Source organism: Buceros rhinoceros, unplaced genomic scaffold, assembly GCF_000710305.1.
Source record: "Buceros rhinoceros silvestris isolate BGI_N320 unplaced genomic scaffold, ASM71030v1 scaffold18347, whole genome shotgun sequence".
NCBI classification, from domain to species: domain Eukaryota; kingdom Metazoa; phylum Chordata; class Aves; order Bucerotiformes; family Bucerotidae; genus Buceros; species Buceros rhinoceros.
The window spans coordinates 1-586 of NW_010420603.1; the positions used below are offsets into that span (position 1 = coordinate 1).

The following is a 586-nucleotide window of genomic DNA, read 5'->3' on the forward strand; positions in this document are numbered from 1 at the left end:
TCGGCACCCAAACGAGCCCTCCTCCCGGGGACAGGCGCCGGGGCTGGCACGGCACCCGCCTGCGTGCAGACAGGCGCATGGGGCACGGTCAGCAGCGCTGCGCACGTCCAGGTGCTCCCAGCCTGGGCTGGGCTGGGCTGGAGCTGCTGGCGTGTGCGTGGTGTTCACGCTTTGTGTCTGCTGACTCTTTGCAGGTTGTTGGTCAAGTTTCCCGAGCTGAACTATCAGCTGAAAATCAAAGTCTGCATCGACAAGTGAGTCCCGTGCCCTCACCCCAGTGTGTTGGGTGGGGATACTGGAGTTACACACCGCACCATGGGCCAGCATGACCCAGTAGGTGCAGGGTGACGCTGGGTCCCAGGGGTTTGTTCCCATTGTGGGGGACAGCCTGGGGGGCTCACTGTTGTGATGCAGCCAGTCCCACACACCAGCTTGTCTGCGGCGGGGTGGGAAGGCCGTGGCTGTGACCGGGTGTCTCTCCTTTCCTAGGGACTCTGGAGATGTTGCAGCACTTCGGGGGTAAGTGCAGTGGGGTTTGTTGTTTGGGTTTTTTTTTTTTTCTTGCTTCTGTTTTTAATCCTGGCAA

At 60.2% G+C, this 586-nt stretch overlaps 1 protein-coding gene across 1 annotated transcript in view; it reads left to right on the forward strand.

Moving 5' to 3' along the window:
- Positions 1-194: 194 nt before the first annotated feature.
- Positions 195-586, forward strand: part of STAT3 (signal transducer and activator of transcription 3 (acute-phase response factor)) — a gene marked incomplete at both ends in the record, with an annotated part of 3,895 nt that continues 3,503 nt past the window's right edge. The window contains 2 exons of the mRNA XM_010139365.1: positions 195-254; positions 490-519. Coding sequence (XP_010137667.1) covers positions 195-254; positions 490-519 — 90 coding nt within the window. The remainder of the gene's footprint in view (positions 255-489; positions 520-586) is intronic.